The 24,449-nt window shown below is 45.0% G+C and overlaps 1 protein-coding gene across 1 annotated transcript in view; it reads right to left on the bottom strand.

Moving 5' to 3' along the window:
- Positions 1-24,449, bottom strand: part of FER1L6 (fer-1 like family member 6) — a 126,594-nt gene that overhangs the window by 73,732 nt on the left and 28,413 nt on the right. The window contains exons 10-15 of the mRNA XM_019519545.1: positions 20,545-20,737; positions 19,027-19,367; positions 13,490-13,598; positions 9,895-10,081; positions 4,935-5,055; positions 717-817 (exon numbers count right to left, since the gene is read on the bottom strand). Coding sequence (XP_019375090.1) covers positions 717-817; positions 4,935-5,055; positions 9,895-10,081; positions 13,490-13,598; positions 19,027-19,367; positions 20,545-20,737 — 1,052 coding nt within the window. The remainder of the gene's footprint in view (positions 1-716; positions 818-4,934; positions 5,056-9,894; positions 10,082-13,489; positions 13,599-19,026; positions 19,368-20,544; positions 20,738-24,449) is intronic.

Genomic DNA, 24,449 nt, shown 5'->3' with positions numbered 1-24,449 from the left:
GAATTATTCTCTAGAACACAGTGTATGAAGCTGAAGATGGTGATGCTGGAATTGTCATTATAACAGAAATATTGGGGCACCTATATTGTGTGGCATGCATGTCACAGGAAATGATTCTTCCACACTACTCAACCTCAGTGAGACTACACTTAGAAAATTATAGCCAGTTTGGGGCACCCATTTTAAGAAAGATGTGGACAAATTGGAGACAGAATCCAGAGGAAGACAAGAAAAACTAATACAGATCTAGGAAACATGGCATAATATGGAAATATGACTGTTAAAGAAAGGTACTGTCTGTACCTTAATGGGTAGATTACCAAATCAATTCATGGCTGGGCTTTATATGTCTCTTAGTCCTGAATTACACAGTACCTAATGAGAAGGGTTTTACCTTGGCAAACACTTTGAATTCAGTTTAATTTTGCCTGCTTCTATAATGCACCTATCATGCAGTTTTTTGCATCTCAATTACTCCCATGGACATTTTATTCTGAGAGCCCAGAAAGCCTGGTAAGTGATAGGTGAAAACAAGGCCCGAGTACATTAAAACATATTTTCCTTGTATAAAAGTGTTTGCTTGTAAAAATCCTCTTGTACACCAGTTTAAGGCCATTTAGTTTTTTTCATTTGTACCATCAATTTCTCAGGCAATAGAAGAAATGTGCTGCCAGTATATAACGTTCATTTTGGGCTTCTCTAGTAAATTAGATTACCTGCTTTGATTGATAAAGTCACTGAGAGCAGTCTGCATTTTCTCTTCTGATGCAGTCTCTGAAACTTTGAGCGAATCTTTAACTTGCTCTAATCCTTCTTCCTAAAAACAAGATGTGAAAAAGTGTGATGTAGGAGAGTGATTATTCAGTTTGTCAGTATAATTATTTACAATATGGTTATTCAGGATATAGCTAGTGACAGAGAGGGAGGTGAACTTGGAACCCAAAAAGTAATGGCTTTGAAATGCCTGTCTGCCATTTGAATAAAATAAAAAATTAAACTTGGCTGCATCCACATGAGCATGGATGTTTGTTTCCCTGGGGACAAGAAGCGGTGACACACCTTGTCCTGCTGCTACTTGTCCCTGGGGAACGCTAATGCTACTTGTGTTCTGGCGCACAGCAGTTTACCCCGGGTGGGGTAAAGGAGGCTGAGGCCAGCAACTGTGCTGGCCCCAGCAGCCTTACCTGGAGTCCTGGGGGCTTTGGGTTGCTGCAGCTGTAGCTGGGAGCCTGGCTGGTGGTTGGAGCATGGCTCTGGCAGGCCAGGTTTTGGTTTTGGGTGGCACATGCTGCCACCCCACTTTTTTCTGCATGGGTTTTTTTTTTACCCTGGGATCTCCTGGGGTAAAAAAACCCCACAAACCTATGCTGCAAGGTAACAGTGTGTGGAACACCTTAATGTGCAGTGTGTGGCACCACAGACGGGTCTGCTGCACCACATAACGCATGGCTGAGCTCACCTGGACGCAACCCTCGGGTGCGAAGATTAGTCATGTAAATCCATGCTTAGAGTCTACCAACTAATGTCAACAGGCCTTGCATTGAGCCATCAGATGCCTAAATGAGTGACTTGATTCTAGAGGTGACCGCCATGGGAATGGCAGGTGCTCAGGCTCCCTCAAAATCGTGCTGCTTCTTCAGGGGCATCCAGGTTTGAAGTTGTGGGTCACATCAGTACAACTCAATTTCAATGAAGTTACTTCTGATTTACATCAGTTGATATGAAACAAGAATCGGGCCCTATGTAACTAAATCTGGGTGCCCCAAAATGAAGACACTCAGCATTAGAAGCCACTTACAAGAATTTGCCCCCTAATTCTAAAAGGCCTGTTCTAACTAGGCTAAACAACCACCATGCAGGGCCCGTCAATGCACGACAGTGACTGCACATGCCCTATTGAAAGAATCAGCTCTGTTATGACAATGAGAAAACTTAAGGAGTCTCTTCAGTTGCAAACAGGCACGGTCTTCTGGGGAGAAGGCCCAAGAAAGATGAAAATGTTGGTAGTCCAGTAAAAGTTGAGAGAGGTAATTCACCTTGTTAGTCTGATGTTAGGCAAAAGCTGGGTCAGATTTGTACCTTACAGACTAACTAAATCAGAGATGTACAGCATTGATGAGCCCTTTGATGACCCCATGCTCACTTCATCAGATGCTGTGAAAGGACATGCACAGAGTATATCAAATAAATTAAATACATTGTCCTGCTATAAAAGGGCTTTGGACAGAAAGCAAAAATAAGGCTGTTCTCCGTAGTTGCTCCTGAACTCTGGAACTCCCTACCTCTTGAGGGCTACCAGAGTCTGATCCTGGACATCTTGCAGAAGCTCTGTAAGACCTTCCTCTTTCTGCAAGCATTGAGGAAACAAAGCTTGGCTGAGACCATATAATGAGTCTGTTTTATGTATAATATTCTAGTTTCCCTTTTAGGTTGCTCTCTTCATAGAATCATAGAAAATTAGGGTTGACAGGGACATCAGGAAGTCATCTATTCCAACCCCCTTCTCAAATAAGGACCATCCCCAGCTAGATCATCCCAGCCAAAGCTTTGTCTAGCCCGGTCTTAAAAACCGCCAAGGATGGAGCTTCCACCACCTCTCTGGGTAACCTGTTCCAGTGTTTTACTACCCTCCTTGTGCAAAAATTCTTCCAAATATCTAACCTCAATTTCCCTGGCTGCAACTTGAGACCTGCTTCTTGTTCTGTCATCTGCCACCACTGAGAACAGTCTAGTTTCATCATCTTTAGAACTGCCCTTCAGGTAGTTGAAGGCTGCTATTTAATCCCCTCAGTCTTCAATTGTCTAGACTAAATAAACCCAGTTCCCTCAGCCTCTCCTCAGAAGTCATGTGCCCCAGCCCCTGAACCATTTTTGTTGCCCTCTGCTGGATTGTCTCCAATTTGTCCTCATCCTTTCTGTAACGGGGGGCCCAAAACTGAATACAGTACTGCAGATATGGCCTTAACAGTACAGAATAGAACAGAATAATTATTTTCCTTACTGTGCAGGCAACACTCCTACCAATGCAGCCCAGTATACCATTAGCCTTCTTGGCAACAAGGGCACACTGTTGGCTCATATTTTGCTTATTGTCCACCGTAACCCCCAGGTCCTTTTCTACAGAGCTGCTGCCCAGCCAGTCAGCCCCCAGCCTGTACTGATGCATGGGATTCTTAGGATTAGGTTAAGGCAGGACTTTGCACTTGTCCTTGTTGAACCTCAATGAGATTTCTTTTGGCCCAATCCTTCACTTTGTCTAGATCTCTCTGACTCCTAGCCCTACACTCCAGCATATCTACTACTCCCCCCAGTTTGGTGTCATCTGCAGACTTGGTGAGGGTGCCCTCTATGCCATCTTCCAGGTTGTTGATGAAGATATTGAACACAACCAGCCCCAGGACCAACCCCTGGGGCACTCCACTTGATAATGGCTGCCAACTAGACATCTAGCCATTGATTACTACCCTCTGTGCCTGATGGTCCAGCCAGTTTTCTATCCACCTTACAGTCCATTTAGCCAGCCCATACTTTCTTAGCTTGCCTGCGATAATATCATAATCCTTGCTAAAATCAAGGTATACTACATCCACTCATTTCTCTGCATCCATAGAGCCAGTCATCTCATCATAGAAGGCAATCAGGTTGATCAGGCATGACTTGCCCTTGGTGAATCCATGCTGACTGTTCTGAATCATCATCTTCTCCTCCGAGTGCTTAGAAATGGATTCCTTGAGGATCTGCTCCATGATTTTTCCAAGGACTGAGATGAGGCTGACTGGTCTGTAGTTTTCTGGATCCTCCTTTTTCTCTTTCTTAAATATGGGCACTATATTAGCCCTTTTCCATTTATCCAGGACCTCTCCTGATTGCTATGAATTTTCAAAGAAGATGGCCAGTGGCACTGCAATCACATCAGCCAACTCCCTCAGCACCCTGGGGTACATCCCATTGGGCCCCATGGACTTGTATATGTCCATTTTTTCTAGTCTCTAACCTGTTCCTTCATCACTGTTGGCGGCTCACCTCCTCCCCAAACTGTGCTGCCAGGTGCAGTAGTCTGGGAGCTGACCTTGCCTGTGAAGACTGAGGTGAAAAAGGCTTTGAGCACTTCAGCCTTTTCTGCATCCTCTGGCACTAGGTTGCCTCCTCCATTCAGTAAGGGACCCACACTTTCCTTGATCTTCCTCTTGTTACTGACATATGTGTAGAAACCCTGCTCTCTTACTGTAAGCAACCCTGAGCCTTTGTTGGGAAAGGTGGTATATAAATCACATAAAAAAAGTAATAAATATGCTGTGGGGATAGTTTTTCTCCTTCCCATGCAGCACAGTTCCCAAAATAGATCTCCTCTCTGCTGCTGTGGATTCAAAATAGCAGCAGCAGGAAGAGCATTTTCTCCCATCATTTACCTAGAAATAAAGAAGGAATCTCAGCATCTTCATGCATCATTCATCAAATGTGGCTGTATCACTCTGCATGAAGGACAGTGGCATTGCTGACACTGCTGTCACTTAGGGTTGCTATTTAAACAACACCATCAAGACCCATCAATAAGCTATGGTACAGATCATCCTCAAATCCAGGGATTGCCAAGAATTTACATAACCCTTTTTAATCTCTAGCAGTAAATTATATCTGGAACTAGCAACCTGGGAGGAATACTTCAAAATACACCACTCCAGTCAATCAGTGACCCATGGGGAAACACTGTGATGCCTGGCACTTTGAGCTAGAACATCATTCCCAAGAGCCATATAGCAAGAGGATTGAAGAGAACCCAAAACTCATCCCTGAAAAGCAGGAAGATTTAAGTTGCTGCACAAACTTCCTACAGGCATGGACATTGCCATGGTAGTTCAGGAATATGAGATGCTTTCCTTCACCCTCACATTCTTCTGGAAATTGTCTCCAGCTCTACATTGCAGCAGGCTTACCAGTTGATCTGCCATTTTCTCTAGCATATTGGAAGTGTACAGTCGGAAGGTCTGGTCTCCCCAGCAACTCTTGACTGAAATACAAGGCTTCTTCTCATCATATGGCAAGTAGTGATAGTTCCTGTGAAAATGCATGAAGCTGTATGAGCAGACTGTCCAAGCAAGCAAACAACATGGAGCAAGTTCACGGAGTGTGTATAAAGTGATACAGCTTGTATATATGACAGAGACAGAGAGAGAGGGTGGGCATGTGCATGCACATAAGGGAGCTGGAGTGTAAGTTAATATACATCTCTGTCTTTCAACCAGTGGAACAGTTGTTAAAAAAATGTGCAACCTGAAGGCTGATGAGGTCTCTTCCAGCCCTACTTCTCTATGATAAGCAGTATCATCTCTATGATACTGGTAGCAAACTGCAGCCTCTAAGACTTGGTGGAAGAGACGAAAGGGCAGAAGAAATAATTCCCTAGCCTCCAAATACGACATAGTATCAGAACTGATTGACTTAGTCCTCCTGAACTGTGATGAGGAAAGGGAGCAAAGCCAGTAAAACTAGACACTCGGCGCACCACTGAAATGCCTGTTGGTTACTACTTCCTACAGCAAGAGATGCAAACCATACTACATAATACTGAGGGGAGAGTAATTTTTGGTCTACTCTTATGGGAAAACCAATGGACTCTGTGTAACGTCTACACAGAACAAACACACACCAGTCTCTTTACCAGCTTGCTCCTGTCAAAATTAGTTTCCCTGAAGTGGTATTTGTAGAAACTGAGTCCCTGGCAGAAGCAGGAGTGGAGGGAGTATGTGAGTATAATACCAGGACTGGAAATGGCTCAAAAATAAAATGTAGATGTAATTTTTTTCTGTTCTCAGGTTTTATGCTTAGTTCAAACCCAGAGCTCACTGCTTTGTACTGCATTTAATTTGTGCCTTCAGTTAAATCATTTCCCTGAAAATGAAAAACCAGCAGGAGACCAGTTTGGCTGAAGGCTCCATAAAATGTAGCATATGTCTGCCAGGGAGTCTGATGCTTAGATTTAAAATGTTGTAGATGCCATGTTGACAAGATATCTCTGAAGGCAGCCATCAGAACAGCTCTCTCATTCCTATAGCATTGAATTTGTTCCCTTTCAAAAGAGATTCTCCCCCCACCGCCCTGCCATTACAAATTGCTACGGTCAGCCCCACAGGATTCAGCATGCATCAGATGCCACTCTATAGACCTATTCAATGTGCTTTGCTAATGTCAGAGGAGAGGAGAAAAACAGTGAAAATGAGATTAGACGGTGTCTCTGTGGAAGCCACTCCACTCGCACAGTGTGGACCTGGTGCTCTGCATGTGAAGGGGGATTCCAGGGAACTGGCCATTTTCTCCAGTATCTTGTCTCTGTGGACTGTCAAGCTTTTCCCAAAAGAAATTCTTCATTATCACAAAATTTAATAGGTTTGATGGCCACAATTTCCAAAAGCAGCTACTAACTTTAGTGACCTTCATCTTTTGGGGTATCCAACTCAAAGGACCTGAGTTAAAGCCAGGGTGGTCAGCCTCTTCCTGAAATCCATGTCCCTTTAATGTGTTTCAAGTCACTCAGAAATTAAGGCAACTAAAAACTCAAGGCGCTTTTGAAAATCTTGGCTGTAACCCATGGGGTTCCAGAGAAAATACACTAAATAGGTTTTTGTAGAAGTTACTCTAAAAGTATAGATTTAAGAGAATGAAATCTTCTTTGTGGTTCTATGTAACCATCCTATGGAATATCATAACGTGATACAATTCTCCAGGATTGCAGTAACGTACAGCTACTGTGAATTCAATCCTAGTCAATTCTATAGGAGTTTCGATTTTAAGTAGTATGGCCACATAAACCTTGGGACATCCATACAATTGATGGGCTTTTACCTTCTTTCTGCTCCATGAGGAAAAGGCAAGTCCATCCCAAACTCGTCCCTGAGTGGAAGTATACGTCAGAACTCTCCTAATTGTGAGTCACAGAACTTTTTGGTTCATTTATGGGTGAGTTGTTGCTTTTAAAAACTTCTTCTCTTAAAAGACTGAGACTTCCTATTATTAATCCCTCCATGAGGTGCTGAACACAGCCATTCCCTTCTGTGGTTAGTTTGCCCTTGTTATGCATTATATTAAATATGAAACATCATAGGCAGTTCGTATGGCAAGTCCCACTTTTCTAATTCTACTTTTAAACAGATAACATTTCGAAACACCAGAGTGTTTCTACAGTTGAAACAATTTATTTTAAAGCTAATTTATAGATATAATACTTATTTGATTTATCAAATAGAGTTGATCTGTCAGTTGATCAAATATTGATTAACATCAGGAATAACGTTTCAGCTACTGTGATCAATTAAATGCTAATATAAGGAGTTACAAGTGTCCCTACTAGGGCATATGAAGACAGACAGCACAAGACAAGAAAAATAAGAGGCAAAACATTTTATAGCTGCACAAATTAAAGGAAAATGGATCCGAAATGAAAGGAAGAAAGAAATGAGCCAAAAAATGGAGCTGCAGCTTCGGAAAAAAAGAGGTTTATTCCTTTTTCTGCAGCTCTTAAAACATAAATTCCTGTCAAGGGGAAATCTAATAATCCCTCGGTCTGCCTCACAAGATAGTAACTCAGCATGGGCCCAATCTATTGCATTATGATGAGAGGAAACCACTTGACAGACACTGATATTTATGTCTTTATTTGCCGCAGAAATGACAGTCCATCAATGCAATCTTCACTTCCCCTTAGTTTCGCTGTTTATTTCTAACTGTGTTCTTTACCATAAGGCAGGACTCCACCCAAGCACCTCTGCACCTCATACAAGTGCAGGATCCAAACTAACATCCAATCTAGCTGGTCCCTACTTCTATAATCCCCACTGGCACTGCCCTGATGCTTGGTGGTGAGAGGTACTGTCACATTCTGACATAGGTGACTGGTAGGGGTGCACATACAAAGGGTGGGGGGTTTGCTTCCATTGTTTCCATTCTGAAGTGGAATTAAATCCTTAACCTCTTTTTTTCCTCAGGGACAATCCCTCCTGTCCTTAAATTCATCTGCAGCAACTCTTCTGTATTTGTTTGCTATATCATCTCCCTGGTTTTTCTCCATGGCTTATCAGTCTTCCATTTTCCCCATTTGTTTCCTTGTATGTGTTGCTTAATGGTGGAAACCTAGGGCACTTGTACCTGTGACGGGGGCTTAGTCCTTCAGGGTTGCATTCTATGCCCCATAAATTGAAACGGTGAGTTTTTAATTGAAACAGTGGGTTTTATGTTTCTGTCACTGTATACGTGGCTGCAGGTGCATGATCTTTTATTTTTTTCAGTGGAGCCTGCCCGCCTCTCCCATGGCTTCGGGGTGAGTTAATGGCAGGCTGAGCTTCGGGGGGCCCTAGTCCTTCCCTCCACAGTGGTGGCATCCTCCAGAGCTGCCCGGGCAGGCTAGACGGCTGGGTGCTACCCCAGCTTGGAGGTGCCCAATCCAATTCTTCTCCAAGCTCGCCTGGGCTTCTAGCACCTTGTGCACCATCCCTGTCACCTTCTCCAGCCATCAGCACATCCATCTGCCCTCCTGCCACCTCCCTGAACTGCCCCAGAGGCAAGCCAGCCCATTCCCAGGCAGCCCCAGGTGTCCTGGTGGCTGCTGGTGCCTGCTGAAGGCAGAAGCAGCAAGGGGCCTGATCATTTTTTTCAGTGGAGCCTGCCTGCCCCTCCTGTGGCTAGGGGCGAGCTGACAGATTAATGGCTGCTACGTTACAAGTTGCAACGTTGCAAACTAAACTACATCAGGATGTGGTTTAGTTTATGATGCTGCAAACTCATTTAAAAGCCCCAAAACTCATGTACATGTAAAGTGTGAGGCCATTAAGCCACACAAAGGGAAATTTTCATCATGTGTACATGGTAACATTGTCACATGTACAAGTGCTCCTACTTCCTAGAGTTCTGGAAAGTGCTTTTGGAAACAAATCTGTTTTCTCTGCAAAAAAAGAACTAAATTCTGATATCTTTGCTATACATTTCAAGTATTGTCTTATTTATTTCAACAGAGTTCTTCCCTATCATCAGTGGTATTGATGCAAAAAAAGGCTTTACCTTACTTTTTCTGACTCCATAGGCCCCATCTACACATTACACTAAAGGTATTATTAACCAGTTAATCATGCCTCAAGTGGTCACCCAGCCATGTATTCAATTTTATCATAAAGGTATGATAAAAAAGGGAAATAAGCTACAAGGCTGTACCACAAAATATGTAATAACTTTGTAGTTGCTTCCTATCATGTCATTAACTGAACGCATGGCCAGGGGCCCCTGTGCCTGGGAGCCCCATCAGCTGATCACAGCTCACGTGTGGGGGGGAATCCAGGGTGGCGAGCCTAAGTCAGCTGATGGGGCTTCCAGCTGTGGGGGCACATAGTGTGCCCCCATGGCTGGAAGGCCCAGCAGCCCACCTGTGTTCCCAGCCAGGGGAGCTTGCTTCTTGCTGGTGGAGGGATCAGGCTCCCCCTGCACTGGCAATACGTCACGGTAGGATCTAATGAGTGATCCCACAATCACACCTCCTACCACGTGCGTGTGGCAGGGCAGGATGAGGGATTATATAGATCACACATAAGCTCTAAAAATGCCTTTACCTGCATGCTTACAGAGGCCACATAATGCACAAAAACAACCATGGCCAGCTCTCATTACAGGTCAACGTGCTTGGATGGCGGATATCAGCACACATCCATTGACTTCAATGGAACTTGGCCTATTTTTGCTAAGGATGTGGCAAGTTATATGTCATTATGTTCAATGATCAGCTACTCTTTTAAAGCATAAGCTCTCTCCAGCTTTGCTGGGGTTTATATTAATGAAACACAAATCTATGTCACAGTGGTATAGGGCAAAACCCAGGGATCTGCAAGTTATACATGTGAAATTTAAATGATCTACCTGTTTCCTTCTGTAATAAGAGGCTTCTCAGGGTGGGTTGTGGATATCAATGGCATTGCAATATCAGGGGAAGCTTCACTCTGCCCTTCAGGCAGCAGAGGAGCACTTTCTTCCTCTTCTCCTTCATGACCCTTTTTTTTACTCCCCGCTCCTAACGACCCTCCATCAGTGACATTCCCAAAGTTACCTAGGAGACAAAACAAGGGTACAAAGTCAGAGGACAGCTGGTGAAATGAAGTTATACAGGTGCTAAAACTGTATGTAAGTGTCCCTGCACTTCAAAATGGCAGCAGGGGTGCTTGAACTAAAGCGTATTTAACAACAAGAAGGATCTGTTCTTTGCCTTTGTCTAGCAGTCCTATGGTGGCATGGAATGACCCAGCCAAGATCAAGGCAGGCAAGAGCCAGGATGTAGCCTCTGTCACTGCCACTTCTCCCTGCTGCTTGGCCACAGTCTATGTGGTGCTCTGTGGCACTGAGCACCACCAAAACCTCCTGCCACCAAATGCTGCCAAAGCCCTCTTGCTTCAACCAGATCTGATGACTTCAATGGTCAAAGGCCATAGGTTGCCAGCCCCTGTCTTAATCTATTAAAAGAAAAAGAACTGATATAGCAACGTCTCTGTGTGTTCAGTTCCTATTCCTTTCTTCCTTGTCTTCTGTAAAAGCTGCCCTCCTTGCAGGCTCCTTGTTGCTCTTCCTTCTTGCTTCCAGTTCCGTTTACTGGCTCAAGGGGCTTTTCTTGTGGTAAAGAATCTGAAGCACCAAGTAACCTGCCAGTTCTCTACTGATCAACAGCATGGGGTACAGTGTGCTACCAAAGTCCACAGACTGCAGTTCAAGAACCCATGCACAATGGTTTATAAGTCAATACTTACTATGAACTCAGTAGTCCTTTTACAGTGCTTTTACTCATGTCAGTCTATCAAATTCAGCAAAGTGTCAAGAGTGTTAAGGGAACTCAGGCCCACTGTGCTCTCAGTAGGCTTCTAGATTGTTTAAGAGACCAGAAACACTAGACTCTGGTGAAGTCAAGTATTGCAGAGCATGTGCCCAGACACAGTGTAGAGATGTTGGATTTCTTGAATCAGCCTGCCTACCTCTAGTGAAAAGTTTATGCCATTTTAAAAATGTGTTTTTTTTCAAATGACAGGAGTGAAAAATTGCTGGAGCAAAGGTGAAAAGGCCAGAGCCTGAATACAAAATACTGACCAGCAATTCCATCTGGATCTCTCAGCTCCCTCCTTCTCCTCAGCTAGGAGTTGCAGCAGTGTGGCAGCAAGTATCGGCCACATAATTTATTCAGGATCTATGCCAGCAGTTTCTATTAGCTACTTTATCTGGTAGGATTAAGATGCCAACTAGGGCTAGCTACATATTGCCATTCTGGAAGGAAAGATGAACTTTAGTGGCAGGTCCACAGAGAGAATAAGGGACATTCGCTAGAGCTAAATGAATTAAGAAGCCAACTGATAGCAGATGGTATTTTTGGAATGGAAAGTACAGAGTTATAGGCCCAACTCGTAGTATGTGCAGGGGGAAGAAAGAGGTGTGGGGAGGGAGATAAGGCAGGCAAGATTTATGCAGTGATTTTATTTCCTGTTGTTATCATGTGGATCCTCTTTACAAGAGCTCATCTCAGAAGTAAAAGTTAGTTCTCATTCAAGCAGATATAGTATTCTGGCTTAAGAAGGGGTCTTTAGAAATAGGAATATTGTGAGGACCAAATTTCATTTGTGGCACTCAGTTTTTCTGCTAACAGTGCAATCAGTGATACATATAGAAGTTTACATGATGTAGTGGTTACCAGTATTAACAAGGGAGAGGTATGTGTTAGACTGACTAGTAAAAATTGTTATTAGAAATGGGCTTAAGACACAAAAGGGGATCCTGAACCTCATATCATTACAGTGAATAGATTTGGATTTAATTTCAGCCTATTATATAAATAAAGGCCATTGGCCAGATTTGGATGCGATTTCCAACAGCAGGCAAAACTGGTAGCTGTTCAGATCCAGGGTTCAGAGCCAGACTCATCTTGACAGCTCATTCTTAACATGAGCCAGCTTTTGGTCTTTATCATTCAAGTATACAGATGCACTTTTTGATAATCCTGGCCTATTCTCCGTACCAAGTCTAAGTATAGGTCAATATTACACATTGCTTTTTTTGTCTATGAGGTCCCTCCCTGCTCATTCTTCAGAAAACAGACACACCCAGACAACTGATCACATGGAAGGATAACATGGAGATGATCTAGTATAGCCCTGCCATTCTGGAAATGTTCCTGAGCACACAGATTGTTAAGAGGAGCTAATTCCTCTTTAGCTCCTCTAGGCTCAGCAGTGCTGTGCTGGCTAGCACTATGGAAGAAAGAGACTTGGGGGTCATCATTGACCACAAGATGAACATGAGCCTGCAATGCGATGCTGTGACTAGTAAAGTGAGCAAAGTGCTGGCTTGCATTCATTGATGCTTTTCAAGCAAATCCCAGGACATCATTCTCCCATTGTACTTGGCCTTGGTGAGGCCACAGCTGGAGTACTGCATCCAGTTTTGGGCCCCACAATTCAAAAAGGATGTGGAGAAGCTTGAGAGAGTCCCGAGAAGAGCCACACGCATGATCAGAGATCAGAAAAACAGACCTTACAATGACAAGCTGAGAGCCATGGGGCTCTTTAGCCTGGAAAAGCGCAGGCTCAGGGGTGATCTGATGGCCACCTATAAGTTTATCAGGGGTGACCACCAGTATCTGGGGGACCGTTTGTTCACCAGAGCGCCCCAGGGGATGATGAGGTCGAACAGTCATAAACTACTGCGAGACCATTTCAGGCTGGACATAAGGAAGAATTTCTTTACTGTCCGAGCCCCCAAGGTCTGGAACAGCCTGCCATCAGAGGTTGAACACCTTCAAGAGAACATTGGATGCTTATCTTGCTGGGATCCTATGACACCAGCTGACTTCCTGCCCTTTGGGCGGGGGCTGGACTTGATGATCTTCCGAGGTCCCTTCCAGCCCTAATGTCTATGAAATCTATGAAATCTATGAAAAGCGGTGACCGCCCGCAGAAGGCAGCAGTGGCTTCGGTGGCAGCCAGTCTTCAGGGGGGCACATGCCCCAGCATGCCTCCCCTACGCATTGCCTATGTCTCAGAACCACTCTAATTAAAGCACCACACACCCCACTGCCTCAGAGCATGTGTAAAAGTGCCCTAAGAGTCCTGAGGAACTGCAGTAGCTTCAGTTAAGTGATCTGCACCCTGAGTAAATATTCCTTCCAACGTATCCCTCTCATGGAGATGCAAAGTGCTGAGACAATGAGACAGTGCATGGGTACTAAATAGAAGGATCTGAGTATACAGGATCCAACTGGAAAGAGAAGCAGCAAAGTCTCAGGATCCCCAGGTTGCCTAAAGGAAGGAATATCCAGAAATAATATAACTGTCAATACCATTAGGTTCAGAAATGAATTGAAATTTCAAAGTCCTTCTCCGAAGTCAGCCCCTGAGCTCTGTGAAATGCATCTGTCAGTTATATAGTCATCATAATACAAAAGATTTCCTCTATGGAGCAGAAAAGTGTGTTCCATACTTACCAACAGAAACCTCAAAGCTTATTGGTTTATCTCCAACCTTCCTGTCAATCATTGTGGCTTCAAAAAATGCCCCAAAGAGAAAAAATTCCTCAAGCTGCTCTCCATAGATCTATAAGGGAAGTGAGAAATAACATTTGTTCTACCTCTTAATATTATTTTAGTGCACAGGAATATCTGCTGATGGTTTCAGCTTGTTCATTTATTGAGGGGCAGTTTTTCAAATCATCTTTCTAGAGCAATTCACAGATACTGTAATGAGACAGCACCCATCAAATATCCCTCCACTAAAATAAGTCATATTAAACTGAAGGTGGTAATACAGTTTCTTACCCATACTATATTAAACTGTAGCATTCTAATGCACACCTGTGCTCCCTTTGAAGGCTCCCCTGAGTGACTTCCATCTATTGCCCATGTATTAATGTATTTCAGTCAATAGGAGCCTGATCCTAGGAGAGGCTGAGCGCACTCCAGGCCCCAGGGAAGTCAATAGGATTTGAAGGCCCTCAGTATCTTTCCATTGTTGGTGCAGAATTGACATTTATGATATATGTGGCTATCACAGAACTGAAACATTTGTGAAGTGTGGACCTCTATGTTTACGTAACTCAGAGCAGGCAGCCAAGCTATAGTATAAGGCTGATTTCGCCAAACAGAAGCCCATGTTTGATGCTGACATATGTCTGGAACCAGATACAGCAAAGCTGCAGTGGCAAATGCATGAAGTATTAAATGGATTGTTGTTAAAATGTTTAGATAAATTGTTAGAGACAGTAGTGTAAAAGAAAGACAATAAGGAAATATCCTGCTGCTAAAGGTATACATCCCCAACTCACTGACAACTTTCATATCCACAAAGAAGAATCTGGTCTGATCCGGCTCTAAAGGCTGCAGTGAAACAAAGAGAGAGCGTCCAAGAGAGCACAAAATAACTGCAGGTGCTCCCTCTGCCTGACAAAGGGTGTTTGTACCCGAAAGCTTGCAAAGAAGACTTTTTCCAGCTATTTTACTTGGTCTAATTAAAGGTATCAAATGTATCCAAAGAACCTCATCTGTCAGGGAAACAAATAAATTTAAATAAAGCCAATCAGGAATCACTGATTAAAATATTAAGATCATGTTTACCAGCCTTCCATAAATAGAGGATATGACTGGAAAAAATTGGAGGGTAACTCTTCAGACAACACTACCTGTGGGACTGCTGTGCGTACCAAGATGCTTGCCTGAGGGACACTGAAAGGAGGATACCTCCCCCCAGCAACCCCCACTATGGAGAACGCTGGCCGATGCTGCTCCATGGCAGACAAGACTCATCCTGTAAGATTATGCTTATCCTTGGCAATTAATCTTGTTTTTGTCAATTAGTCAATAAACTTCTCACATTGGTTGGAAAGACCCAAGGGTCTGATTAAATTCTTTCTCACCCTTCCGACTTTGCTCAAAAGTGGCACACCATGCCACATTGATAGATGACAGCCCCAATCCAAAGCCCACAGAAATCAACAAGAGTCTTTTTATTTCTTTCAATGGGCTTTGGATCAGATGGCAAGGAAAAAGGGAGGTTCTGCACACAGTGATGGCATGATGGTTCATTAATGTTTTCTTTCACCTCTATCACCAGGAATGTAAGTAAGGGTGGGGGACCAAGGCGTCAGCCCCAGGTGGCAACTTGGGAAAGCAGGAGCTGCAAAATAGCTGCTGGCCGAGCCACTGCCAGTAGCTTGCTCGATGCACCACTGCTACCCAGGGCTCAGAACTGTCCAGTTATGCCTCTGACCAGAGACTTGCACTACTGTTTTCTGAATGATGTGAAAATGAGAATTGCAGAAACCTCAGGGAGCATTCTGTTAAACGCCAGTAAATCAGAAAGACCAAAATATTTTTTAATTTTAATAAAACCCTATTGTGTGCATCTAAGCCCACGTTTACCATGCTGTGGGGTGTTAATAGTATTTATCAAGGGTTGACAATGCAGAGCTGTACAGAGCTATTGGGAGACATGCTCTCCACTAGTTAATGATGCACACTTTCCTATGAGGCAGACTGGACCAATTCCTTCAGTACACTAAACTAATTTGCAAAACAAAATTCCCTAATTTAAGATTAGTTGAGCAGGATTTAATGGCTCAGATGCTACTCTGAGTTATGTGCCATCCGACTGTCCCTGTTATCTCCACTGAAACCCCACCATGTGCATGCTGCCACATTGAATATAACTTAGAGCAGAGTTGGCCATAGGGTTACCATACATCTGGGCTTTCCTAGACATATCCTCTTTTTTGGCCCCCTGTCCTTGTCTCTGGGTGGGTTTTTAAAATGCAACCATATGTCCACATTTTTGCTCTGCCTCTGCTTTCCTGGGTACTAGCAGCTTGGCTGCTTGGGGCTGGGAGCAGCAGGCAAGGTGGTTGGCTGTCAGGCATCACATGCTCTGCACACAGGCAGGCCCAGGCAAGCTGCTGCTAGGCAAGAGTGTGTGTGTGTGTGTGCGCGTGCACAAGTACGCATGCAGGAGCTGTGTGGGCAACAGGGCTGGGGGGCAGGGTGCTGTGGGTCAGAAGTGAGGGGCACTGGCAGGGCTGGAGGTGGCAGGGGGCAGAGGGTTGGGAGTGAGTGGCACTGGCAGGGCTGGGGGCTTAGAAGTGAGGGGCAGAGGCAGAGCATGGGCATATCACTGGCCCCCTTCACAATCATATACCCCCCCCACTTCCACCTCCCCTCCAGGTGTCCTCTTTTGTGATGCTGGAAATATGGTAACCCTAGAACTTGGGGCTAGTGACTCTCCAAACTGAAAGCAACATGGGGCTATGAATACAAGACTCAAAGTGTATTTTAATAATAATCTACCTGCCTTTCACGAAGGAGCTAACATCTTGGCATAACCCAAGGTATCCTCATCTCGAAAGAATTGAGGGATGTGTCACTGTGGGGCAAGGTGTGGGATGAAACAATGAGAAACCTCATATTGAAGCTAGCCACAAGAATTAACTGCAGCTGAAGATCAGTTCTAATTTCCCTCTTCCATGTTTCTAACAACATTCAAAAGCAGTAAAGCCCTGACTCAGTATTGGTGATACATTTCTACTCCCATTTATCAAAGGAATAAATCTCAAATGCTCAATATGTTCTTGCGAGGAGACTCAGTCAGTAATGTCAGACTGGAAGGCAAGAGGATTTGCCCCTGTGAGCCCACAGACCTGATGAAAACATCACACATTTTATGGCTTTTCTGTTTTCTTGTAATCACCAGCATTCCCAATATCCCTTTTGCAGACCCAGAATGTAATGACTGTGTCTTCTGTAGCATGAAATATAGTTGCATGCCAAAAAACAAAAGAATATTAAATATCTTGGAGTTGTGCTGGTGCATCTTTGTCATTCTGTTTTTGAGTTAAACTTAATTACTAGCAATAAATCCTTATGGCTATTAATATTTATTGGTGCTGCAGTAGTCTATTTATCTACCTTAAGTATTTTTCTCAGCCTCATTACATTGTGTCTCAGTGCCTTGCAATCTTTAAGGTACTTATCCTCACAACACTTCTGTTTTCCTCATGAACAGAAACAGAGGGGGAACTGAGACACAGGGAAAGTAAATAAAAGACAATCCACCCCCCCTACAAAAAGGAATTTATGTGTCTAAAGGACAATTTAGGCACAGTTTAAGCACCTGAAGTCCAAAATTGCAATCCTTATTCAGCTATTGCCTAACTCAGAAGACATCTAAATCACCAGATGCCTTACTTCATGACGGAGCAACCTAGATGCCTAGAGTTGTGCCTCTGGGTACTAGATGTAATGCACATTAACTAAAGCATGTTAATGCACATGTAGATGTGCCCAGTGAGTTGTACTCCTTCTCCCAAAGAGCTAACAGTTTAAGAATACAGGAATCACAAAGGATGGAAGAAGGCTGCAACAAGCAATCATCCGGACTGCTTCTCTTTGCACTTACGCTGGTTTTGATGGAGCAACTACTTATTTGCAAAATAAATTCAGAGAATCAAACTCAGTGTTTATAAATATCAGTTATTCCCACTGGATTTCCACTTAACCTAACCTGTAGTTTCCTTTTAGCATTGCAATAGAGGTGGGTATTAAGGAGAAGCAGAAGAAGTCAAAGCAGAAGAAGGTTGGGTCAAATACAGGGAATGCCACCAAAGACAGTGGAGCTGTGTCCACTTATACTAGCAGAAAATTTGGCCAACTTCAGAGAAGGCAGCCCTTACTTCTACATCTGCAATCTGCAAACTGTATTTTCCAGTCTGAGCTATCATTAAGAGAGAGGCTGCTAATGAAAGGAAATGAGAATAGCCTTAGGTAGAAATGTGAATTGTGCCATGCTTTGCTACCATCCCATATTGAATGGCATGTCTACACATCGCCGTATGGTGATGTTGCTATGGTGGCATGCTTTAGTACTTCCTCTTGGAGAACCTCTTGGAAGTACTAAAGCATGGCACAGTACAGGCAGTTACTGTGCCATGCACTCCACGCATGGGTAGATTTTGCCGCTACATCACTGTAACAGTGTGCTATACCTGGGGAATGCGCCACTACAGTGACATAGCTGGCAATCACATGTAGACACTTGTGATCACAACAGCACCATAGCACACTGTATGGCACTGTAGGAGTGCCATACACTATAGAAGTGCCATAGGGCAATGCAGTGGAGTCCCCTAGGGCTGTTTGGCAATGCAGTGCATCACTATGTCATCATAGGGCAACATGTAGACGCACCCATACTTTCCTAATACAGTTGTATTAGGAAAGAATGGTAATACAATTGCATTAGGAAAGTATGGGGGCATCTACATGTTGCCCTATGATGACACTTTCCCTGTCATGCTCAGATAACCATTTAAGATGTCTATCACTACTTTATTTTAATTTGGGGTGTCCTATTATGGCCCCCTAAAACTAAAAATGGATATTTAAATAACACATAGCTACAAATTATTATTTTATGCATACATGCACCTGTCTGGACAATCAGTTTAAGCATTATTGGAGAATGAATATTCTATGTCAGAACAAAGCTACTCAGCATTAGACCAGGAACTATTCAATAGGAGGACTCAGGAATTCGGATGCTGACCTATTGGGTCAGATCCATGGTTCCCTCTAGCCCACTGTCATGTCTCTGACAGTTGTCAGCATCAGACTCAAAGGAAAGTGCAAGAAATGACACAGTAGGCAGATATAAGACTGGATTTGTCCTCTATATGTACATCACCCTGCATATATTCTGAGTGCTAACATCACGCAAATAAAAATAACATCTACCATTATAGTCAGGATCAATGTAGAAAAGGGGTGGCCAACTTGATCCAAGTGGCACAGACAGCCTCTATGTGTGGCATGCGGCAGATGGGAGAGGGGACAGGCATCACAGCAGCACATAGGGCAGGGAGCAAATGGCAAAGTTTCTCAAAGACACAGGAGTCCACATTAGGGACTCAGCTGCGTGCTCAAAGCCTACTTTTCAGATACTTGGAAACAAACATCCATCAGTCTCTATATTCTATACTGACCTCTGGCGGCACATCGAATGGCTCAACTTCCACCTCGGTTGAGTTTGTCTTATCTGAAGGAGAGGAAGATTTTCCATCCTCTGCTGCTTTGTCTGTTTTGTCTTTTCCTTTAGATGCTTTGGAGTCTTTATCTTTAGAGGGGAACTTTACGATCTTTGAAAATGTAGATTCATGAGCACCTCCAGAAAGTATCTCCACAGCAATTTCAATCAGAAGGCGGCCCCTAAAAGAGACTCCTTCCCCAAATCCTTCATTGAGCTCCTGGTAGTCATCCATTAAACTGTGATTCCTGGATGAACCATAGAGATTGATCCAAGCTGGTCCAAACGTAGGCAAGAACCCTGCAGATAAGATATATTTTACATTGCTTGCCTTACAACTTTACACATTCTGTTGACAAGAGCTCTTTCTTTGAGAGCTATAATCACTGAGGACTCGATCTAATGCCATTTCTAGAGGATGCTGGAGTTTCCCCAGCAGTGAATTTAGGACTCAGAGCATCTGCCACTTTTAAGCTCCTCTGAGATTTCTTCAGCAGAACAGGTGAAGTCCTAGAGCCAAGAAAACTATTGTAGCCCTTAAAATGGAGAAGCATTTTGTTCTGCAGACTCAGGCCATGATGGGGGAAGAGAAAAGATTCCTCCTCTTCCTCCTCAAATTGTTCTCAACTCAGACCCAGCAAACCATTACAATCCATGACTGATGATATTTCTATTCCAAACCGCATTACATGGACTGGGTGCTGGGGAGAGAACTTATCTCTCAGATATCTAGCAATGGTTCATGACCTGCCCCTAAAGAGCAAGTGTCACTTTTCTACCTAGCAGTGAGAGTGCAATGGTGTACTTCCTGCATTCATTTTGCCTGAATTAGCAAATGTATGGCAATGGCAACGTGATTGCAGCATTTCCAGAGATGGTACTAACCAAAATAATGTTATTTAGTAGCATTGGGCACTTTCACATGTGCTCTGGGGGTGGGAGGGCGGTGCTTTACTTAGAGCAGCTGAGAGCCACTCTAATTAAAGCACCTCCACGTCTCACATATCACCGGTCCTGTGCTTAAAAATGGCAGAGCAGGCACTTGAACTAAAGCTCATTTCAGGAGCTTTAGTTCAAGCACCCCCACCGCCATTTTTAAGCACGGGGACACTGATACATGAGACACAGGAGGTTGCTGGAGCACGGTAATTGCCACACTCCAGCAGACTTGATTAATCAACTGTGCTCCGACACACTGGATTTCCAGTGCATCGGAGCAGCCTCTGCGATCATGTATAGGTGCCTATTGTGACAGATAGGACATGCACAATGGGCCATCACGCACATAATGAGATTTGGCTTTGAATAACATGCAGGGATGGGGGTGTTCTCTCAGAATCAACAAAAAGTCTGGGCATCATTTCACTCTTTGGATTCTTTAAATGGTATTTACCTGATGCCCAGATCTTTAATAAGTAAATTGAATCAATCCTATGAGCCTGTAACAGTTTTTAACAACAAACATTCCTCCCCCCACCTTTATCTCCATCTTGTTCATTTGAGATTTTCTTCAGATCTATGTAGTGAGTGGCCAAAGCAACATCATTCATGCTGCCTTCATCCCACACCTGGATTTTGACTCTTCTGCACAGTGGGGGGAACATCTCTTTGAAGACGATCTGTTCATGCCACACAGGATCAGCACAGTTTTTTTGCACTGTTGTTCGGCCCTGAAATGAAAGCCCAACAGCTTCAGATGCTGTAAGACTAGATCTGATTTGGGAGAACAAAGGTGAGTCTAACAAGTTCTGTCTGATCTACAGTGATCTAAGTACAAACAGTTTTTAAACACAATTATCCAACCTAGTATATTTATTATAACTCAAAAGCATGTCTCCTTTTATGCTAGCCAGCACTAACATAAGATGGATACAACACTGAAATAATGGGCGCAAGAAGTTTCTTATTTTCCTCTACTTATTTAAACGTTCCTGTTTTAGAATTCTTACCCACAAATAGTGCAATAATTATCCTATCTTGCATACACCAATCTATCTGTGTGCTCAGACACTGATATTTTCTGCCAGTGCATTTCCCATTTCATTGGACTATGTGCTAAGCACCTTTGGAAAGGCTAGAATTTCCCCCTCCTAGGCCTGACAATGACAGCAGTGCTGTTTCAGGGCCCACACTGCAACCAAGGGTGATAATAACCCTCTTGCCTTTGGCATGCCCAGTTCATTGGAAACAGCCAGTATGGAACCATGCAGCTACAGGTCTATCTTCTCCAGCCCTAATCCCTGCATCCCAGAACCACACCACCAAACCACTCCTTTCTGTATCAGAACTGCATTGAACAGGAAAGTTGAGTTGTGTGCCTACGTTCAGCCACAATGACGCTCATACATCCACACGTAGGTCAGATATTTTGACCCATATTTTTCAGGGGGTGAAATTTTGCAAATTCAAAAAGTCAGATTTGGGTATGCAAGTTAAATGTGTGAGTGGAGTTTAGGAGTCTGAAAAAAATACTCATTTGCATTCCCGAACATGCTGGTCTTGAAAAACTCTCCTAAGGCACAAAAGCATCTACAGGGTTATTGAAAGTTTGTGAAAGATTCTACCCAAATCTGATCTTGCTAACACAAGTATAACCAAGACTAACTTCAAGGCAGTCCATGAAATTACACTTGGGTGAGACAAGAACTGGGTCCTTGGGTGTCATCTCCACTAGTGATCATCATAAATGTATTGGCACCAACAGGGCAGCTCTATCGCAGAAAGCAATGCTGGAAGCTGCTGTACAACTAGGGCTCTGGAGAAGTAGGGTTAGACAACATATCGATAATGGCAGTTGAGCTAGGACTACACTATTGCTTCCCTGACTGTTGTCACTGGAGCTGAGTATAGACAGTCAAAAAACCCCAGGCTGAATCAATTCAAACTTTGCAGGTTTCTCTAAACTGCATAGACTGAACCATAAACAAGTGAACTCTTGTTCACTTTTGAAACTGGAAAGGCAGCCAGATCCTTGCGGTGGTCCATACCAGCAGCCAGGAGGTGATAGAGCACACTTCCCAGCCTGCTGGCCACTGCCAAAGGCACCTGAATGCAGCCAAGCAGGGCTCATCCTTGATTGGCTGCCCAGCACATGCCCCTCAAACACTTACAGATCCCACCCAGGGGGGAACAGTCTCTCCAGCTGGGGGCTGGCTGGGTCCCCTAGCCTCGGAGGGTTCCCAACCCTGGCAGGGTCCCCTGAGCCCTGTCCCTTGTGCAGAGACGGGATCCCCTCCCCCATTACCAGACTTAATATTAAACTTTAGACTTCAGGGTGGGGGGACCCCCTCCCCCACCAGACTGGCACTGGACCTCCAAACGAGTGCTGTCCAGCATGGGGTGGGGGAGATCAGCCCTCACTGGGGATTTACTACCCTGGCCCAAAGCTATACATGATTCCTCTCCCCGCCTGCCCTCCTGGAGCTGGGAGCCGGGCTGGAGTCCCCCAGCCATGCCCCCTTCTCAGCAGTCCAAAGAAGTGATAGTGCTCTGGCTAGGGAGTCGAGGGGTGGGGTAAACCCTGCTCCACTGGAGCAGACAGCACAGCCCAGAGTGAGAAAGCATCCTGGGATGCTGTGGGACTGTGAGTTAACTTGAACTGGAAGGAGATCTGGGAGGGAAGTTTCAGAAATCGGTTTAACCTAAATCAGTTAAGTCTGATCCAACCAGGTTTACCTTGAACCAGTTTTGGCCATTTTGAAAGCAGTTTAAGAGCAATGAATTTCTGTTCTGTTATAGGTTTAAACTGGTTTCTGATCACTTGAACTGGTTTATGTGTAACTTCTGTCCCTACTGTAGAAGATCTGCACTGGTGCAGAATTCCAGCTGTGAAATTCCCAAGTGAATCTATGGTTCTAAGATCCAGAGCATGCCCCCCTCGGACTTTCTGCCTTTGGTTGAGTGCAAGGGAATTACAGTGCTGTATTAACATAAGACCACGGTGTGTCATTTCACTTCATTCTGATTTGATTCTTTATTAATGGAATGTGTGGCAGGGCACTAGGTGTGCCTGCCACTTTAAGGCCCTGGAGCTGGCAGCCTCCAGGTGCCTAATGGGGGCAGCCATTTTAGGCTCAGGGCTGCCTACGTAAATGAGGCAGTTCGGCCGCTGGAGGAGAGGCAACAACATTGCCTGGTTGGAAGGCTGCTGAGTTTCATCTGGAGGTAAGGAAGGAACTGTAGGGGATGGTAGGAGGCTCCTGGTCCTGGGTATGACCGGAAACTACACCCTGCCAGGAGTGGGTGGCCTGGTGGGGCTCCCAGTGGCGTGGGAGCCCCCAGGAAATGCCAGGCCAGTGATCCACCTAGTGAAAGGTGGGTTGGGGCACCTTAACCCCTAGCCCTCACCTTTGGGTGGGTCACAGTACACTGGAGGTAGTTGTGGGGGTGAAAGCTCTGAGGAGGAGAGTTGGAGGCCAGGTGTGGCCAAGGCTGCCTGAGCCCTGCGGGGGTTTGAGACCCCGGGAAGGAGAGTTGGGGCCAGGCATGGCTACGGCCACCTGAGCCCACCTGTGGAGGGAAGCCCTGAGACCCTGAGTAAAGGGGGCATTATGAGCGGTCTGGAGCCCCCAGTATGAGGGGGGCCAGCACTGTGGAGCCCCCAGTGTGAGGGGGGCTCAGCCAGAGGGCAAGAGAGCTGAGTCCTGACTCCAGTAAGTCTTCCAATGCTGGGAGGCAGAGTTTGGGTCAAATATAACATCTGAGCCCCAGTTGAGAGGGGGCCATGCTGAGGAGCCCCAGTCGAGAGGGGGCCAGCACTGTGGAACCACAGCGAGAGAGGCCAGTGATCAGAAGCCCCAGAGAGGGCAATGTAGAGCCCTGTGAAGGGAGAGGGGGATCAGCCAGAGAGAGCGAGAGCTGAGTCCTGACCCCAATAAGTCCTCCACTGTTCGGAGGCAGAGTGTGGGTCAAAGATAACACTAGTCATAGCACCATGACCTGCTGCCCAGGGTGGGAGTTAAAGTCCCCTGTGAGACCCTGAGGCACCAGTCATGGTGTGAGGTACCCCAGCTCCCCACTTCCATTATGGAGGACCCAGAGAGGGGGACCCTGAGATAAGAGTATGGGTCATACATCAGGGCCTGCCAGAGCTTCCCCTGACTGGCCCAGGCAGGGGCCAGGACCAGGGGGGTCAGAAGGGCAAGGAGGCCCACCGAGAGGGACGCCCAAGAACTAGGGGCCTGGGGTCACGACTGGCCTGGAGGTGGGCCAGGGCTAGAGTGAGCCAAAGGTCCCAGTGAGGGGACCACACCCAAAGGGGAGCCAATGGCAGGGCGATATATGGCCTGGTATGATGGCAGCAGAGTCTGCCTGAAGGGAGGAACCCAGGTGGGGTTCTACAGTAGGATTCGGGGCCCCATCGTGGGGGACTAGTACATACGA

Source organism: Gavialis gangeticus, unplaced genomic scaffold, assembly GCF_001723915.1.
Source record: "Gavialis gangeticus isolate Ggan-Ray unplaced genomic scaffold, GavGan_comp1, whole genome shotgun sequence".
Taxonomy (NCBI): Eukaryota; Metazoa; Chordata; order Crocodylia; family Gavialidae; genus Gavialis; species Gavialis gangeticus.
This window is presented reverse-complemented; position numbering and strand designations above follow the sequence as displayed.